General features: G+C 40.7%; 1 protein-coding gene across 1 annotated transcript; it reads left to right on the top strand.

The window, feature by feature from the left end:
- Window positions 1–2,219: 2,219 nt before the first annotated feature.
- Window positions 2,220–11,499, top strand: LOC128657049 (gastrula zinc finger protein XlCGF17.1-like). Its single transcript, XM_053711276.1, has 2 exons — window positions 2,220–2,355; window positions 4,289–11,499. The coding sequence occupies exons 1-2, from the start codon at window positions 2,277–2,279 to the stop codon at window positions 5,305–5,307; spliced, it is 1,098 nt and encodes a 365-aa protein (XP_053567251.1). The 5' UTR covers window positions 2,220–2,276; the 3' UTR covers window positions 5,308–11,499.
- Window positions 11,500–16,410: the final 4,911 nt, after the last annotated feature.

Raw genomic sequence — 16,410 nt, 5'->3', positions numbered from 1 at the left:
TAGCAAAAGACTGAAAACCGCTTCAGCACAAGGGTATTAAATGGCTCAGCAGTTAAAGGGATAGGAAAGACAAAATTAAACTTGCATGATTTAGATAGAGCATACCGTTTTAATACCCTTTTTAAGTCACTTCTATTTTCAAATGTGCTTTGTTCTCTTGGTATCCCTTGTTGAAAAGGAATACACACATATCCTACACTAGTGGGAGCTAGCTGCTGATTGGTGTCTGCATACATTTGTCTGTTGTGATTGATTAACTAGATGTGTTCATCTAGCTGTGCAATGCTGTTCCTTCAGCAAAGGCTAACAAGATAATGTAGCAAATTTGATAATAGAAGTAAATTAGAAAGTTTTTTAAAATTGTATGTTCTATCCAAATCATTGAAGACCATAATTAAGATAATTTATGTTGAAATAATTTTTATTGAGTATAAAATTGTTAATACAACAACAACATCATTCACAATCACGTGTTTGCATAGGCTGTCTTGCTAAGAGAGGCGTCATATGCTGGATACAACATCACTGTTACTCATAATAGTAGTCCAATGGCCATGACCTTGTGCCTCTATAATCTTATAAAATAACGAGCCAGCCTAGTACATTTAACAGCGTACTACAATAATTAACCCCACCCTCCCCCCACCCCAACTACCATCCCTCCCCCCCTCCAGGAGGTGCCAATATAATTAACTAAAAAATTTTTTTTTATATAAGTATGCCTAGATCTATCCTCTACTACTCCTAGAGTTATATCCCTATCTCAAGCCTTCACACTCGTATGGGTCTAATACTTCCATCCCTCGCCATCTATATGGTTATCTCCGTTCCCCCTCCCTCATATATGGTTCTGATCTCAGAATCCAATAAAACCATATCTTCTGGAACTGCTCTGGTTGTCCCAACTTCCAAGCAGCTAATTCTGACAGGGTGTATGTATCTGTTATTTTTCCTACAACCTCTTGCCAAGACGGCACCCCAACTTTCCAGTGCCGAGCTATGCATATTCTCAGGCATGTGCATAATATTCTGATAAACCTGTTAACCGTCGAGTTGAATGGTTTTACCTCATCGTGTAATAAGGCTTGCGACATCGTGAGGGTCACCCTTTCCTCCAGCAGTCTACTTATCAATTCTGATAGCTGCCCCCATAGTGCCTGAACTCCCTGACAATCCCACCACATGTGCCTAAATGTGCCTCTTTCCTTACATCCCCTATAACAATGCCCACTATGCGATGAGACAAAGTGAGCTGTTCTTTCGGGTGTCAGGTGCCATCTATACATCACCTTGATGCGATTTTCTCTCATGTCAGCACTAACCAGACCCTTATAAGAATTTAACATCATTTCATTCCACTCACTGATCTCCCTCCTTTCTGATGTGTCTTCCTCCCATCTCTCTGTCATAGCTAGTTTAGACTCGTGTTTAGCTTTCTGTATTAAAATATAAATCCTAGAAATCAGTTTTTTCCCCCTATTTGGTGCCATTACCATTCTTTCCAGCTCTGTGACCTGACGTGGCCTCTTATTTGATGTGTATGCTGCTATTGCTGAACTAACTTGTAAGTATATAAACCAGTGTAGCATTTCCGGCTCAATTTGTTCCCTCATCTGGTTAAACGTGATCATTTTGGAGCTAGGTAGAAAGTCAGCCACCCTATATAGACCCTTATTCACCCACTTATCTACTAATCTACTCAGGTCTTTTGGCAGCAAGAGCTTAACAGGCCTTAACATTGAGTCTGACCTACACAAGTCCATCCCTCTCACTATCTTATTCCACAGGCGTATGGCCTCTAGTGTTATAGTTGACCTATTATTCCCCGATTTAGTGAGTGCCTCTGGGTCCCACAGAATGTCTGCCGCCCTCGAGTTACCCGCGATTTCCGTAATTAAGATAATTTAAATGGGCTATAGTGAGATTTTAATAAGCAAGGGAGAATGGATATTATTTTAAAAATTCACAAAACCCTATAATACGTCTTACATAGGAATTGGTTACAATTGGGGCTGTATTTGCAGCAAATAAAATAACTGATACTAATTAACTCACTTTACTGCATGACACCGGTTGTATTTACTGTTGTTTCTTACTGATGTGACTGCTAGTGGTGTAGGCTCAGGCGTATTTAGCTTAAATTACACAGTTTTTCACATTTTGTTTTAAACCCTTTTTAAAAAAGATACTACAGAAATTGTAAAGAGTTATTTATTTATTTTATTTTTTTTATTTTTATTTCTTCAGGTGAAAATTATGCTAAAATTTCATGTAACATGGAACAAACAGAAGATCAGTGGCAAAGAAATATGGCAGAAGCTGCAGAGCAGGAAATATGTGACAATATAAGTACAGGTAGGTGTGTGACACGTGAGTGTATATACACAGGTGAGTGTATATAAGTGACACATGAGAGGGATGCAGGGCACAGGTGAGTGTAAGTGTGTGACATGTCTGTGGAAAGCAGGGGATAGGTGAGTGTACATGTATGACATATTTGAGGAAAGCAGGGCACATGTGAGTATACAGGTGTTATGTCTAAGAGAAGCAAGGCACAAGTGAGTGTATGTGGCACGTGAGAGGGATGCAGGGCATGGGTGAGTGTAACTGACATGTCTGTGGGAAACAGGGCACAGTTGAGTGTATGTGTGTGACATGTCTTTGGGAAGTAGGGCACATTTGAGTGTACGTGTGTGACATGTCTGAGGAAATCAGGGCAAATGTGAGTGTACGTGTGTGACACTTTAGAGGGATGTAGGGCACATGTAAGTGTTTGTGTGTGACATGTCTGTGGGAAACAGGGCACAGATAGTGTATGTGTGAGATTGCATGGCACAGTTGAATGTAAGTGTGAGATGTGTCTGTGGGAAACAACACAGGTGAGTGGGTGTTTGACGGGTCTTGGGAAACGGCAGAGATGCGTGTACATATTAGTGAACATGCACATCACACGCATACAGGGCACAAGTGAGTGTACTTGTGATGTGTATGTTCACTAATATAGTTTAGTTTACATATTAATTTTTATAAAAAAAGGATAATCTGGTCTTTATTATAAGTAAAGAATATATGTCATAAATGTAACATTCTTAAACAATAAAACAATCATTTATGTTGCATATTAAAGCGCTTTTACACTTAACCCGCATTGCTGTGATGTAAATGCTCAGTCTATTTAGAGTTAATTCACTAACTGTGGTGGTTTGATGTTATTTTGGAGATTTGTCACAAGTTGATATCTTTTTGGTTTAGCTGTATTGGGGTCTTTAAAGTGAAGGTAAACTTTAATGAATGAAAGCCCGTTTTTTAAAAATACTATTAAAAACAGGGACACTTTCAATCATCAAAGTTTACAAAGCAGCCATTTTTATTAAAAAACTTACCTTTTTTTCTTTTCACAGCTAGAGCAGCTTACCCCACCTGTATTTCCTCTCTTCACATGTCAGCAATGACTAATCTGGCTTCCTCCAGTCATGGCTTTCCCCCCAGGGTAGTCATTGCCTGAGGCCATGCTTTAATTGGAGGAAGCCGGATTAGTCATTGATGACATATGAAGAGAGGATTTCCAGGAAGGGGAAGCTGCTCTGGCTGTGCAAAGAAGAGAGAGAGGTAAGTTTTTAATCAAAACGGCTTCTTTGTTAACTTTGATGAATGAGAGTACCCCTGTTTTTTATAGTATTTTTAAAAAACGGGCTTTGATTCATCAATGTTTACCTTCACTTTAAGCTTTTTCAGCTAAATAATCATCATCTAAATGATATAACAGAATTGCTGAGTAACACAGCTGGCTGGGGAGCTGCTGATTATCCCAGAAGGTGTAGTTGACACGTGAGTGAGATTCTTCTCTCTAATGAAGATTTTTATATTGCTTAGATATACTACACCACCTGGGGCCATTTTCTTTGTTTTTGTTGTTCTAGAGTCATCCTTGTTTTAACCAAAAGCAAGCAAGCATTAGTTACAGTTATTTCAACCCATAAACTTATCTTTATATTACTAAAAGTTTCTGTGGACATAATTTTAAAAGGACTAGATACACTAAGTAGAAAAACAACATTCATTTCTATTTAGTTTGGTTTTTGACTAAGTGTGAATTCTCAGAAATGGTCCCTAATGTCCAGTAAATTGCCCTTAAGCCTTAGCATGGAAGCTTAAAAAATGTCTAGTTCTCACAGTGTCTACTACAAGTGTAGGGGAATGACTAAATCAGAACAGTTTTATGTTCTCATTATAAAATAATTATTTAATTAATTAATAACATTACTCCCATTGTGTTTCTTATTGACAGGGGAATTCACGAACTGCAATAATCATGATCAGACTGCAGATGCTTCTTTACATCTTCTTCAAAATCAAAGAAGCCACGTGGGAAATTTATGTTCTGAATGTGGGAAATGTTTTCTTAAGAAATCACATCTTCTTAAACATCTAAAAATTCATACAGGAAAAACATTTTCCTGTCCTATATGTGGGAAATGTTTTAACTGTAAAAAGAGTATTGTTGCTCATCAGAAAATTCATACAGGAGAAAAAGAATTTTCATGTTCTGATTGTGGGAAATGCTTTACTCAGAAATCAAATCTTATTCGTCATCAGAAAATTCATATAGGGAAGAAAGGATTTTCATGTTCTGACTGTGAAAAATGTTTTACTCTGAAACTAACTCTTATTAGGCATCAGAAAATTCATAAAGGGGAGAACAGATTTTCATGTTCTGACTGTGAGAAATGTTTTACTCAGAAATCAAATCTTATTACACATCAGAAAATTCATACAGGGGAGAAAGGATTTTCATGTTCTGAATGTGGGAAATGTTTTACTCTTAAATCAAATCTCATTACGCATCAGAAAATTCATACAGGGGAGAAAGGATTTTCATGTTCTGACTGTGGGAAATGTTTTAATCAGAAATCAAATCTTATTATGCATCAGAAAATTCATACAGGGGAGAAAGCATTTTCATGTTCTGACTGTGGGAAATGTTTTACTCTTAAATCAAATCTTATTATGCATCAGAAAAGTCATACAGGAGAAAAAGCATTTTCATGTTCTGACTGTGGAAAATGTTTTACTCGGAAATCAAATCTAATTATGCATCAGAAAATTCATTCAGGAGAAAGGGCATTTTCATGTTCTGACTGTGGAAAATGTTTTACTCGGAAATCAACTCTTCTTATGCATCAGAAAATTCATACAGGAGAAAAATCATTTTCATGTTCTGACTGTGGAAAATGTTTTACTCGGAAATCAAATCTTATTATGCATCAGAAAATTCATACAGCAGAAAAAGGCAATTTCATGTTCTGACTGTGGAAAATGTTTTAGCGTGAAAACAAATCTTTATTACATATCAAAAAATTCATACAAAACATTACAGCAATGAATAAACAGCATCTTTCTATATAATTAAAAACTAATATATATATCATTATGAATAACCTTTGGATTATAATGTATATTGAATAGCAACTATCTTTAGATGGATTTTTCCTCAGAAAGCATTTAAAAAAATAAATCCTATTTAAATTTTTATCCACCCTGTGTGACCCAGTGTATTTGCCATGGGGATCCAGGGTCCCTTTGTATGTTTGAATAGCCAAGTGATCACCTTGAGCCTCCATAATATTTTTAATTTTCTTCCTAAATGGAAAGAGTCCACAGCTGCATTGATTACTTTTGGGAAATAAGAACCTGGCCACCAGGAGGAGGCAAAGACACCCCAGCCAAAGGCTTAAATACTCCTCCCACTTCCCTCATCCCCCCAGGCATTCTTTGCCTTTCGTCCCAAGAGGTTGGCAGCGAAGTGTCATAAGTTGTCTCTTATGGAGGGTAGTACTCTTCGACATTGGACAGGAGTATTTAAGTAATCCTATCAGTCTCTCAGTGAGAGCCTGGATCAAAGTTAGAGTCCAGTGATGCAGGGAGAGTCTTTCTGCGAAACCATCACAACTCATATTAACAGCTCCACAAGCAATCAGCGTTGTCGAAATTCGCTTCGCTGCCTGCTTTTTTCTCTCAAGTCCATTGCGGAGGCGCTGCTTCTATTCGTCACACTTGAAGGGCTGTGTGCCTGTTCCATGGTGTAGATTCCGGTAAGATTGTTTCATTTTACTTCATCAGAATGTACTGTAACTTATTAATGTTTCCCGTAAGGAACTATCTTGCAGGACTTACTAAGTATATTTATAGGGCCTCAGTGAGGCTCCTTTGGTATCTTGGAATCAAGGGTTAATGTCTCCTGAGGGGGATTATTGGACAGGGTTTTTTTTAATCATGTTTGTTATGTGATTCAATCTGCTTATATGTAGTGTTAACTGGGCTCTTAGCTTAGAACATAAAGGCCTTTGGAAGTGATGCAACCTTATGGTTGGGTGCGCTTTTTTTGGACTGTGCGGTTCACCTTGTGACTGGACGTGTTTTCGTTCTGGTCTTCCATTTCCACACTCCTGACCATGTGGCGACTGAAAAATTAGAGTCTGCTTGTGTCTGGTTCTAGGAGGTGGTTAGTGCCTCAGCCATTGTGGGTGTCAGGTACCGTTTAAGTTTTTTCTTAGTCCATAATATTATATTCTCTTTCTAGTTATGGAGTATTCTGATGCTGACTTGTGAAGAATGCGATTTGGCCCCGTTGACACAGGTCAATCAGTTATGTTCAATATGCCGTGATAGAGCGCCCTGTTCCTCGGGCTTGGGGATGAGCCATCCGCCTCTGGGTGTTCTGTCTTCCGAGAGGCGAGTTCCCTACCGCTCCCTACTACTACACATGCGGGTAACCCAGATTATGTTTATCCCTCCTTACAGGGCGGCTTGTTCCCCCCGGAGGTTGCAGCTCATTTTCACTTTCACATATTTTTGGCGATTATGCGTCTGCAAAGTCCAGACGTTTATTTGCGTTTGTGCTCGTGCCTGATCATCCCGAGTCTACCAACCTTGGGTGGGCCTATACAGTACCCTGCGGGTGTAGCTGTCCCTGATTGTTGTGCCTTTCGTTACAGAATAGCGCTTCTTCACGTTTTACTCAGACACATTTTTGAGTTATTGTAGGATTCTATCCTTAACGATACGGGAATCCGCTGTATTCTACTTTGAATGGCTCACCTCATTAGACATGAGAGGATGACGTAATTTCCAAATTGTCTGCTTATTGAGATCTTTCCCAGATTTTTGTTGGAAGATCAGGGTTCCGTTTGGCGGGTCCTGCGGTTATGCCTGTTTTCTTCCTGGGGGCGTAAACCTACGGGTTGCCTTTATATTTTTTTAAAATTTTGATTATGTGTTTCCTTCAGGAACTTCTGGGATCAATTCTCTCTGGTTGCTTCTTCGGAAGCTTGTTAAGGTACACATTAGTCCTAGGTTTGTCTGTTTTACCTTCCCCTCTGAGGGAGGATTTAGCCAACTTGACAGTTATGACCCCAGCTGCGGCTTGTCTTGCTGGAATTCAGATCTTTTGTCCTGTGGCTTGTTCAGACACATGGCGCCTGTTCTGCCTGGCTGGTCCGGTGGGGCGCTGAGTGCTCACATTATTTGTGTGTCTTGTTTTTATTTACAAGTTCAGCTAAACACTCTAAAAGGATCCTTATTCAGCACTCAATCTGGTGACCGGGTCTCTGGAGTTCTGCTGCATCACTCTCTTTGCTCCGATTTTATTGGGGCATAGAGTTTCTTTCCTCTCTGGGGATGACTGGGGGCTTATCACCTCCTTACTGCTGTTTGAGTGGTTCTGCCTTCTGAGGCTCTGGAATTGTCCTTGGACTTGTTCCTGCTGTGGTCCTCTTCTAGAGACCTTGCGGACTTCGTCCATTCCTCGGGTTCCTTAGGGGAACCTGGTTCCCTTCGGGAGTTGGTTCCTTTGTAGGGACATGTGCAGTGTGGTCTCCTTGAGCTCTGATTAGGGTTCTACCCGGACCTGGGGGATGCTCTGCATCTTTCTTCTCCTCTGATTTTTGGGGGTGATGTGGAGGCTAACCTTTGTTCGAGAGACATTGTCCTCGAGGTATCCCCCTTGCTCTTGGTCATAGGTGGCTGTTGCGCCTATGGCTCTAGTGACCTTGTTTCAACCTTTGCTTCTTTAGCTCCTTGGAGTGTTGGACTCTGGCAAGGGGGTCTCGTCTTCTGGTCAGGATGTGCAAGTTTTTCTCATTGTCCATTTTACTTTGGACATTGTATGGTATCTCCTGGGGGTCTGTTTTTTTATCAGATGGGGGATTTCAGTTTCCGGGTTCTTGTTTATTTTGGGGGCTCGGACCTCTCCTCGCTCTGGCTCTTCCGGTGGATGAGTTTTTCACTCAGCATTTCCTTTGTGGATCTTGTTGTGGGTTGTACCGGACTGTTAGGATCTAGAGCTGGCCCGGGGTCCCCAGTTCCAGGAAACTTGGGCAGTGTCTTTTGGTTGGGCTAGTTGATCTGGTTCAGTAGACCAGGTTTGACTGGGTGCCGTTGACCCTTGGGCTTGCATTTTGCCTATGGTCGGTTTCCCTTGGTTGGCTTGCTGAAATAGTGTGATGACTTTGCTGCTCTGCAAGCAAAGGGGTTCGCTGTGGAACTACTGCAGCTATGGTACTTTGTGTGCTAGCCAGTTAGATCTTCAGGGGATTCCTTCCAGGTTAGGGCATTGGAGTTTTGTTCTCTCGGTTCAGCCTACAGCTGTGTCCTGGGGGCAGGCGCTCTATCCTTCCGGCCCGCTTGCCAGCCCCCCTTTGTCTTGGGGGGCTTATATCCTTCTTTCGGAAGTGTGGTCCCTATCTTAGGGCTTCTCCTGGCTTCAGGAGGTTAGGACAGACGGGTTAATCCATTTCAGAGAGAGGTACGCGCTCTGGGTTGTTCTGTCAATTTCGAGAGTTGCTCGCTCCGCCTTGAGTCTATGTTGGGACTTTAGCTAGACCTCTAGGTCTAAGGCCTTGTCGACGGTCTCCATGTGGTATTCCGGGTTGACACCCGAGCACTATTGTAATGGCTGTGCCATTTTTTCCGCTCGTTGTTTGAGCCCGGGGGGTTTTCTGGTCCCCTGGTTTCAGACCTGTCAATGCTTGGGCTGGCCCGGCAGGACGCATTGGTCCTCGTTGAGATTCTGTGCTCTCCTTTTATTTCGGGACCTATGTGTAGGTCTGGCGGTTTCGGTTGCCTAAAGTGTGCCTTCTGTAATGGAGGTTTAGAACTCTACATTTCGGTAGCCGCTTCTAGCAAGCAATTTCTTCTGTGTCATCCTGAGGATGGCTGCGTGTTCTTGACTCAGGTGTTTACCTCGTCCTGGTCTGCTACATGTAATTTTGCCAGAACTCCTCAAGGTTCTGAGTTCGGATGATGTTTGGTCTCTGTTTTCAGTTGTTCCTAGGTGCTGATTGACTTGCTGCCTGGCAAGTGAAGGGTTGCTCTTTAAAACCAGCTACAGCTGTTTGAGCCTTGACGAGTGCTAGCTAGCTGTTCCAATCCTTTGCAGGATGTTGGGAGAACTTTTTCTCTGTTCTGCTTCCGGTTCTAAACCTTGTGGTTTCTATTTGGATTGGGCGTTGCCTCCCGTTGTTGTCAGGACCCTTTTAGGTCTTGCGAGCTTGGTTTGATTGGGGTTTTTTCCTTTTATGGAGTTTGTGGTAACTTTCGGTTCCCATTTGGTTCTTCCGTGCCTTATTCCTTTGGGAGTTTCGGCGGGAGTTCCCTTCGCTAGTAAAGGGTGTGTGGTGGGGGACCGACTGTTGGGCGACTGTGTCTTCTGGAGGACTGTTGGCTCAGTTGTGTCTGATGTTGCGGTCTCTACCTAGGGTTCCGGGCTATCTGCTGGTCAGTGTCCTTGGGGCCTTTTCCCTTTCTGTTTTTCTCGGCTTCGGACGAAGCAGGTTTTTTTTTGTTGGGTAGTGGAGTCAGGCCTGGTGCCCTCAGAATGGGCCGCCTATTGTACCCTCCCATTTTAGCATTCAGTGTCCTCTATAGCTTGGGTATTGTTTTTCCAAAAGTATTGAATGCAGCTGTGGACTCTTTCCATTTAGGAAGAAAAACATAAATTATGCTTATCTGATAATTTTCTTTTCTTCCGATGAAAAGAGTCCACAGCTCCCCACCCGTCTTTTTTTATGTTGGGCGTCTTTGTTTTTTATTCTTCGGGCACCTTTTCACCCAGATATTTCTTCTACTGTTCCTTGTTCCTCTGCAGAATGAATGGGGGATGAGGGAAGTAGGAGGAGTATTTAAGCCTTTTGCTGGGGTGTATTTGCCTCCTCCTGGTAGCCAGGTTCTTATTTCCCAAAAGTAATGAATGCAGCTGTGGACTCTTTCCATCAGAAGAAAAGAAAATTATCAGGTAAGCATAATTTATGTTTTCTGCTTATTTTAGAAATGTTGCCTAATACAACTATAGATCCACAACAGTATTGACTATAGAGTTGAAAAAAAATCTCACTGTATTGTTTACAACCTTGTTTATTTAAATGGTAATAAAAAGAAATCCATCAGAGAGATAGCAGGAACATTAGGAGTGGCCAAATCAACAATTTGGTACATTTTGAGAAAAAAAGAACGCACTGGTGAGCTCTGCAACACAAAAATGCCTGGACATCGACAGCAGTGGTGGATGAACGTAGGATACTTTCCATGGTAAAGAAAAACCCCTTCACAACATCCAGCCAAGTGAAGAACACTCTCCAGGAGGTAGGCATATCATCCTAGTCTACCATAAAGAGAAGACTTCTCAAGAGCAAAAATAGAAGGTTCCCCACAAGGTGCAAACCATTCATATACCTCAAGAATAGAAAGGCCAAATTAGACTATGCCAAAAAAATATCTATAAAAAAAAAAAGCCAGCCTAGTTCTGGACAACTTTCTTTAGACAGATGAAACTAAGATCACCTTGTACCAGAATGATGGGAAGAAAAAAGTATGGAGGAGGCTTAGAACAGCTCATGATCTGAAGCATACCACTTTATCTGTAAAACACGGCGGATGCTGTGTGATGGCAAGGGCATGCATGGCTTCCAATGGCAATGGGTCGCTAGTGTTTATTGAAGTGACAGAAGCAGTCTGATAAAGTCTAAAGGGATTTATTGTCTGCTCAGATTCAGCCAAATTCAGCAAAGGTTATTAGACGACGCTTTACTTTACAGATCGACAATGACTAAAAAAAAATTAAAGCAGAGAAGTGTAATATTTTGCAATGGCCGAGTCAATCGAGCATGCATTTCACTTGCTGAAGACAAAACTTATGGCAGAAAAACCTATGAACAAACAATAACTGAAGACAGCTTCAGTAAATGCCTGGCAAAGCATTACAAAGGATGAAACCCAACGTTTGGTGATGTCCATTCGTTCCAGACTTCAAGCAGTCATTGCCTGCAAAGGATTCTCAATGAATTAATAATAATTAACATTTTATTTATGATTTGTTAATTTGTCCAATTACATTTAAGTCCCTGAAATTAGGGGACTGTGTATGAAAATGGTTGCAAATCCTAAATGTTTATTACAATATTTTTGTTCAACCCCTTAAATTAAAGATGAAAGTCTGCACTTCAATTGCATCTTGGTTGTTTAATTTCAAATCCGTTGTGGTGGCGTACAGAGACAGAATTATGAAAATTGTGTCAGTGTCCAATTATTTACGGACCTAACTGAATATACATGAGGCATAGGTGTGTGTATATATATATATATATATATATATATATATATATATAATATATATGAATATCTATTTTAAAATTTACAATAAATACACAGTGTGTATTTATATGTGTGTGTACATATGTCTGTAAATACAAATATACACCTATAAATACATATGTACACACACACACATATATATATATATGTTGCGGGTAAAGTCAGAAATTGGGTAATCCTAGCATTACCCGAGTAATCCTAGGATTACCCAAGCAGCTCTGAGTTAAATCCGAAGTAACATCATAAGTCTACTCAGAGCTGTGGGTAAAGCCCCATGTAACATCATAAATCTACTCATCGACTCACTGCATCAAACATATATACATTGCACTGTAATTCCCACATATTCTATATATATATATGATTAAAGAAAAAAATGACCTGCTTTTTAGCACATTTCAATGACAAATACATTTTTCAAACATATATACAATGCACTGTAATTCTTACTATCTATTTTTGCCTCTGCCTGGGGGGGAGGGGTTTCAAGGGGGGCCAGAGAATCAGCGGGGCGCCTTCCTTGAGGCAAAAAAAAATTGTGTAGATGGGGAATTACAATACTTCAGGCTTTACCCAGAGGGTAATCCTAGATTTCTGACTTTACCCATAACATATACATTATATATATATATATATATATATATATATATATACAGAGAGAAGTGCACTCACAGGAACAAACAACTGGCTCAGTACCATTGTTAGCCTGTTGTATGGCGATTTACCACCTGGGTGCAGCTTTTTAGCCCAATAATGCTTTTCACAGAGTAGAACTTTCCTGTAGTATATCAGTCTGATCCCGCCTATTACGGTAACTCCAGCGCCGAAATATCAGGCAATTCTCTGAACTAGGAACACAGCAACCCCAGATGATCGTTTCGGCCTTCATTGGGCCTCATTAGTGAGGTGTAGCCATATTCCTCTAAGCACACTGAGCAAGGAGTCCTCCTCTGGTTGCCCCTTTTTCCTATAGGGAGACTAAATACATACAGAGAGAAGTGCACTCACAGGAACGAACAACTGGCTCAAAACCATTGTTAGCCTGTTCTATGGCGATTTACCACCTGGGTGCAGCTTTTTAGCCCAGTCATGCTTTTCACAGAGTAGAACTTTCCTGTAGTATATCAGTCTGATCCCGCCTATTACGGTCAGTACGGCGCCGAAATACCAGGCAATTCTTCTCTGAACTAGGAACACAGCAACCCCAGACAATCGTATTGGCCTTCATTGGGCCTCGTCAGTGAGGTGTAGCCATATTCCTCTAAGCACACTGAGCAAGGAGTCCACGTCTGGTTGCCCCTTTTTCCTATAGGGAGACTAAATACATACAGAGAGAAGTGCACTCACAGGAACGAACAACTGGCTCAAAACCATTGTTAGCCTGTTCTATGGCGATTTACCACCTGGGTGCAGCTTTTTAGCCCAGTCATGCTTTTCACAGAGTAGAACTTTCCTGTAGTATATCAGTCTGATCCCGCCTATTACAGTCAGCCCAGCGCCGAAATACCAGGCAATTCTTCTCTGAACAAGGAATACAGCAATCCCAGACAATCGTTTCGGCCTTCATTGGGCCTCGTCAGTGAGGTGTAGCCATATTCCTCTAAGCACACTGAGCGCCTGGTATTTCGGCGCTGGACTGACCGTAATAGGCGGGATCATACTGATATACTACAGGAAAGTTCTACTCTGTGAAAAGCATTACTGGGCTAAAAAGCTGCACCCAGGTGGTAAATCGCCATAGAACAGGCTAACAATGGTTTTGAGACAGTTGTTCGTTCCTGTGAGTGCACTTTTCTCTGTATGTATTTAGTCTCCCTATGGGAAAAAGAGGCAACCAGAGGTGGACTCCTTGCTCAGTGTGCTTAGAGGAATATGGCTACACCTCACTGACGAGGCCAAATGAAGGCCAATACGATTGTCTGGGGTTGCTGTGTTCCTAGTTCAGAGAAGAATTGCCTGGTATTTCGGCGCCGTACTGACCGTAATAGGCGGGATCAGACTGATATACTACAGGAAAGTTCTACTCTGTGAAAAGCATTACTGGGCTAAAAAGCTGCACCCAGGTGGTAAATCACCATAGAACAGGCTAACAATGGTTTTGAGACAGTTGTTCATTCCTGTGAGTGCACTTTTCTCTGTATGTATATATTATATATATATATACTGTATATGTGTATATATATATATATATATATATATACTGTGTATATGTATATATATATATATATATATACACACATACATATACATCTTTAGACATGTATATGTATGTATGTCTATGTTAAAGTCCTTTACCTGACATTTTTTTCTAACACCTGTGACCTCATATTTTTGTGCACTTATAACTTTTTTGTGTAATATTTTTTTGAATAATTTTATTAGATTATGGTGTTATAAGTGTAACTGTACATTGTAAAGTATCTCTTATGTGTTTTGTGCAACTTTTTAATGTAGCGAAACATTTAACTATAGCTCCGAGACAGCTAGTTTACGAGTTTTGAGCGCTATAGGGATTTTAAAGACCGCCACAAAAGTGGCATTATTTCACCTCCCTATAGCGCTGCTATTACAAGTTTACAAAAAGCAGGCTTGTACGGGCGATATGGTTGCGTTGAGCTCCATACCACACCCAAATACATGCACTGCTTTGACGTGCTCGTGCACTATTTCTCCATAGACATCAATGGGGAGAGCCGGCAAAAAAAAAGATTAACACCAGCGATCAAGGAAAGAAAAGCTCTGTAACGCAGCCCCATTGATGTCTATAGGGAAAGAAAAAGTTATGTTTAAACCTAACACCCTAACATAAAAACCACATCTAAACACCCCTAATCTGCCGCCCCCGACATCGCCGCCACCTACATAATTTTATTAACCCCTAATCTGCTGCCCTTAACATCCCTGCCACCTAAATCTGCCGCTCCCGATATCGCCGCCACCTACATACAGTTATTAACCCCTAATCTGCCACCCCAAATGTCGCCGCCACTATACTAAAGTTATTAACCTCTGGCCTCCAACATCACTAACACTAAATAAATATATTAACCCTTAAACCTAACCCTAACGTAACCCTAACCCTAAGCAAAACCCTAACGTAAACCTAAGTCTAACCCTAACACCCCCTAAGTTAAATATAAGTAAAATAAAGCTTACAATTATTACCTAAATACTTCCTATTTAAAACTAAATACAAACTTTCCTGTAAAATAAAATCTAAGCTATCTACAAAATAACTAATAGTTATATTGTATCTATCTTAGCTTTTATTTTTATTTCACAGGTAAGTTTGTATTTATTTTAACTAGCTAGACTAGTTAGTAAATAGTTATTAACTATTTACTAACTACCTAGTTACAATAAATACAAAGTTACGTGTAAAATAAAACCTAACCTGCCTTACACTAAAAACTAACATTACAATAAATTAAATTATTAAAATACAATTTTTTTCTAAATTCCAAAAAAACCCCACTAAATTACAAAAAATAAAAAACGAAATTATCAAAAATAAAAACAAATTACTCCTAATCTAATAGCCCTATCAAAATAAAAAAGCCCCCCCAAAATAAAAAAAAAACCCTAGCCTACACTAAACTGCCAATGGCCCTTAAAAGGGCCTTTTTGCAGGGTATTGCCCCAAAGAAATCAGCTCTTTTACATTGCAATAAAAAATACAAACATTAAAACCCACCCAACCAAACCCCCAAATAAAGACCTTTCTAAATAAACCAAAGCTAACCATTGCCCTTAAAAGGGCAATTTAGCTCTTTTACAAATTGCCCCAAACCCTAACCTTTTTTAAAAAAAAAAACACTCAAAAAACCCTTAAAAAACCTAACACTAACCCCCGACGATCCACATATAGTTATCGGTCTGGACATCCATCCTCCTCCAGCCGGCGAAGTCCTCATCCAAGCGACAAGAAGTCTTCATCCATGCGGCCTCTTCGATCTTCATCCAGCTGGCGAAGTCCTCATGCAAGCAAGAAGAAGTCTTCATCCAGACGGCATCTTCTATCTTCATCCATCCGGCGCAGAGCTGGTCCATCTTCACGACATCCAGGGCGGAGCATCCTCTTCTTATGGTCGTCGGCGTCAACTGAAGATTCCCTTTAAGTGACATCATCCAAGATGGCGTCCCTTACATTCCTATTGGCTGAAAGATTTCTATCAGACAATAGGAATTAAAGGGGAAAAAATCATATTAGCTGTTGCAATCAGCTAATAGGATTGAGCTCTCATTCTATTGGCTGATTGCAACAGCCAATAGGATTTTTCCCCTTTAATCTTTCGGCCAATATGAATGTAAGGATGACGTCATTTAAAGGGAACCTTCAGTTAACGCTGACGACCGCAAGAAGAGGATGCTCCGCTCCAGATGTCTTGAAGATGGACCCGCTCCGCGCTGGATGGATGAAGATAGAAGATGCTGTCTGGATGAAGACTTCTTCTCACTTGGATGAGGACTTTGCCAGCTGGATGAAGATCGAAGAGGCCGCATGGAAAAAGACTTCTTGCTGCTTGGATGAGGACTTCGCCGGCCGGAGGATAAAGGATGTCCGGACTTCGATAACTGTAAGTGGATCGTCGTGGGTTAGTGTTAGGTTTTTTTTAGGGGTTTTTGGGTGGGTTTTTTTTAGGTTAGGGTTTTGGACAATTCGTAAAATAGCTAAATGGCCTTTTCAGGGCAATGGTTAGCTTAGGTTTATTTAGGGGGTTTGGTTGGGTGGGTGGTGGGTGGGTTTTACTGTTGGGGGTTGTT

This window comes from Bombina bombina, chromosome 4, assembly GCF_027579735.1.
Source record: "Bombina bombina isolate aBomBom1 chromosome 4, aBomBom1.pri, whole genome shotgun sequence".
Lineage (NCBI taxonomy): Eukaryota > Metazoa > Chordata > Amphibia > Anura > Bombinatoridae > Bombina > Bombina bombina.
Note: the sequence above shows the minus strand (reverse complement) of the source record. Positions and strands in the feature narration are given on the sequence as shown.